Genomic DNA, 3,584 nt, shown 5'->3' with positions numbered 1-3,584 from the left:
CACGAACTCGCTCGATTTTTCGAATAAGAACCCGCTGATAGAGCCATCGAAAAGCCCTCAATCATACGAGCATTTTGACCCCATCGCCGACCGCATACCCCGTGTGGTGGTGGAGTTATCCAGCCAAACGTGAACCAGACGTCGTTCGAAACTCCTGTGTGGGATTATCCCCCATTCTCCCCTACCACACCACAACCCCGGGCCAAATTGCCATATAAATTGTAAGGTGAAGAGACCTAGCCATATGCACCAATCTTCTCGATTTTGGAAGATCCCTGATCTGTAGTTGTGGAGATATCTGAGGAGCAACCTCCGCGAAAACCCTGTCCATCTTTGATGTTTCAAAACACCAACACCAAGTCCCACCCTCGTACCGCCCTTCCTAATCTGGCCCATCCTCAGCAGAAAACTATAAAAAGATACCTCAGTGATAATATCAAGCACATAATTAACAGTCACTTCTGAAGTGCAATCTCCATGATCTGTCTTCAGTGTATCTAGACATCAACATCAAGTCTCACCCTTGTACCACCTCTCTCAATCTGGCTCATCCCTGACAGAAAAGTACAAAAAGATACCTCAGCAACTGTACTTGATACATAATCAGCAGATACAACAAGTATAAAATCAGTATATCTCAAGATCTGACTGAGCCTTTGATCCCTGCACAGTGAGATATATTAAATCTAGTTTTAATACCTCAATATTCAATAGATTCTGCAAGAATTTGAGAACAGTAATACTAGATTTCTATTGAATTTGAGAATTAACTCTATATTGATATAATCATTGACAAAGTCTTCTATTTTGAGATATAAATAACCAGTTTCTCTACATTTCACTGACAATATTTACATTATTATATAGAAACAGACTTATATTCTCTATAATATCAAGACTCTGAAGAGAAAAAGTCTTGATAGAGAATATACAGTAGTACATATCTTAGTAGTTTCTATCTCATTCTTCTGTAGCAGTTAATGCAAAAAAAAAAAAAGATCTTAGAAATAGTTTTTTACTTCTCTTGAAAAAGTAAGATGTTTTTCTCTGAGTTTTATACAATATTCTTACAAAGAATTAAAAACAGAGTTATTTTCTGTCATAATTTTATATTCTTTTAAATAAGAATTACTTTTTCAGTGACTGAAGAGCTTTTATTAATACTTAATTCTTTTTTACACTCTTTATTAACTGATTTGAGTTGCACACTTATTGTGTGAGAAGAATTGAATAATTTAGAATAAAATTGAATAGTTTTAATCAATTTCTCTGTAAAAAATTGCTTTATTTTTTATCAGTTTTTCTCTCAAAAACTGTTATATCATCTGATTTATTATTAATTAATATCATACTTTTCCTCACTGTATTTCAAGAAAGAGATTATAAAGATTTTATTGATTTATTTTAAAAATCAATTTTAATTTATTAGATTCTCTACAAAAATCTAATCTAGTTACTGAACTAGTGTGAAAAAAATCAGGTGTTTTATATACAAAAGTCTATTATTCTACTTTTGAAATAGTCTGATCAACTTTTTAATTGAAAACAGACTTAGAAACCTCTTAATTGAAACAGTCTGATCAACTTTTCAATTCAAAAGAGTGTAATAAATATCTCAATTGAATTAGTCTGATTAACTTTTCATTAAGTAAGAATAATAAGTTTGAAAGTACACTCAGTTGATGTGAAAAAGAATGTCTTCTCAAATGCTATTCCTGAGATTGAAATTCTAAAGAGAAGAAAGAAAGAAGAAATAGAGAAATAACAAGTTCTTGAAATACAGAAACTTGAAAAAGCAAGTAAAATTCTTAGAAAGCAGTGTCTGAGTGAGATGAATGAAGAAGTTCTGTTAATTCTTCATACTCAGGCTAGATAACTATAGAAAGTGATCAAGTTCAAACTTGGAATTTCAAACACAGTTCAAAAAACTTTGAAAATTTCTAATATAATCACTGACTCTTCAGTTTGCTCTTCTTTCTTTTCTACTTCTTCTTCTTCTTCTTCTTTAAATCAGAAGAAAACATGTGCTCAAGCAGCTGAATCTGCTGTCTCTAAACCTGCTATCTCTAAATCTGCTATCTCAAAACCTGCTCAAAATTCTGAGAAAACTGAGAAGAATACTGCTCATACTTCTATTGATAGAAGAGTGAAGAAAAAAATGTAAAGAGAGAAAAATCTTCAAATCTCCAGAAATAGAAGACTTATTCTCAAAGTCTGAAATCAGGATATATTACAGAGAAATAAGCTAAACTTAAACCTTATTTTCAGAATTAGAAATGAAATCAATCAGCAGTTCTTTTCTCAGTTAATGACTGATATTAAAGTTCAAAAATCAGTTATAGCTTTAATTAAGTCATTCTTCTTTGAAAACTTCATCATTCTGATCACAATGTCTGAATTCAGTGCAGAATTTCTTATTCAGAATGAGAATCTCTGAAAGTCAGCAGTAGAATCTCTGTTAAACACAATAATTCTATTTGAGAGAGATGAAAAGTGAGATAAATTCATTCTTCATAATATTTCAGTTGAAATCTTTGACTGTGAGAAAGAAATGCTTCTTCTTAAAAATGAATTGAAAGAATACAATTCTATTCAACTGAGAAAAGAGCCTGTATGACTTAATTTAATTAAGTTCAGACAGAGCAGAAGAAATGCCTCTGTTCTAGTGTATACAAAGACACTTGAACAATTCAGAATCTCTGAAGTAAGAGTAGCAGGTTTGAAAATGAGAGTTCATGAATACAAAGACTCAAGAATGAATCTCAAAGCTCAAACACAGTGTTCAAACTATCAAAGATATGAACACTTTATAATCTCTTATTTCAGAGACTCAAAATGTACATTCTGTGCTAGAGATCATAAAACTAGTGAGTATAAATGTGAAACATGCTTAAAAAGAGATGAAATATGTCAACATACTCTGCTTAAGTGCTTCAATTGCAAAGAAAAACATGCATCTAACTCAAAAGAATATGTATTTACTTTAAGAACTCAGAAGAACTGAAGAAAAGATGAAGTTCAAAGTGAATCTAAAACTGAAGAGAAAAGTCAAGCTAGCAAATCTACAACTGCAAGCTTAAAAAGAAGAAATTCTCAACTATCTAGATCTTCAAACTTCAACTCTTCAGCTAAGTGTAAACAGAATTTGAGTTCTCAAACTTTTGTTAAGATTAGAGAATTCAGAAATAACTCTGATGATAAACTAGATATAATGCAAGCAGTTGAGATTCCTACTTTTCAAAATAGTTATAATCTACTATCTGATGATAGAAATTAGATTCTACTCTATCTCTACTCTCTCTTAGTATGAATATACAACAAAAACAATAAAAAAAGTTTAAAAACTCTTCAAAAATCACATTTATTTAAAATAATGTAAATAGAAACTCAAATTGCATTTATTCTTGTCTTCAGATTATATTTGAATAAAAAGTTGACTTTGTACTTCTTCAAGAATCAAACTTTGATACTGAGCAAAAGTACATTATTTCTCATTCAAGCTATTACTGCTTTCTTCCTGAAAAATCTGAGATAAAATCAAGAGTAGTGATCTATGGGAGAAAAAGATCAAGATATTAATTTAA

The 3,584-nt window shown here is 30.8% G+C and overlaps 1 protein-coding gene across 1 annotated transcript; it reads right to left on the bottom strand.

The window, feature by feature from the left end:
• On the bottom strand, positions 1-398 carry BDCG_04283 (uncharacterized protein; the record flags this gene model as incomplete). Its single annotated transcript, XM_045419941.1, has 1 exon — positions 1-398. A coding segment is annotated over one exon (341 nt), but the record flags the coding sequence as incomplete, so codon positions are not given.
• Positions 399-3,584: the final 3,186 nt, after the last annotated feature.

This window comes from Blastomyces dermatitidis, assembly GCF_000003525.1.
Source record: "Blastomyces dermatitidis ER-3 genomic scaffold supercont1.4, whole genome shotgun sequence".
In the NCBI taxonomy this organism is placed as follows: domain Eukaryota; kingdom Fungi; phylum Ascomycota; class Eurotiomycetes; order Onygenales; family Ajellomycetaceae; genus Blastomyces; species Blastomyces dermatitidis.
This window is presented reverse-complemented; position numbering and strand designations above follow the sequence as displayed.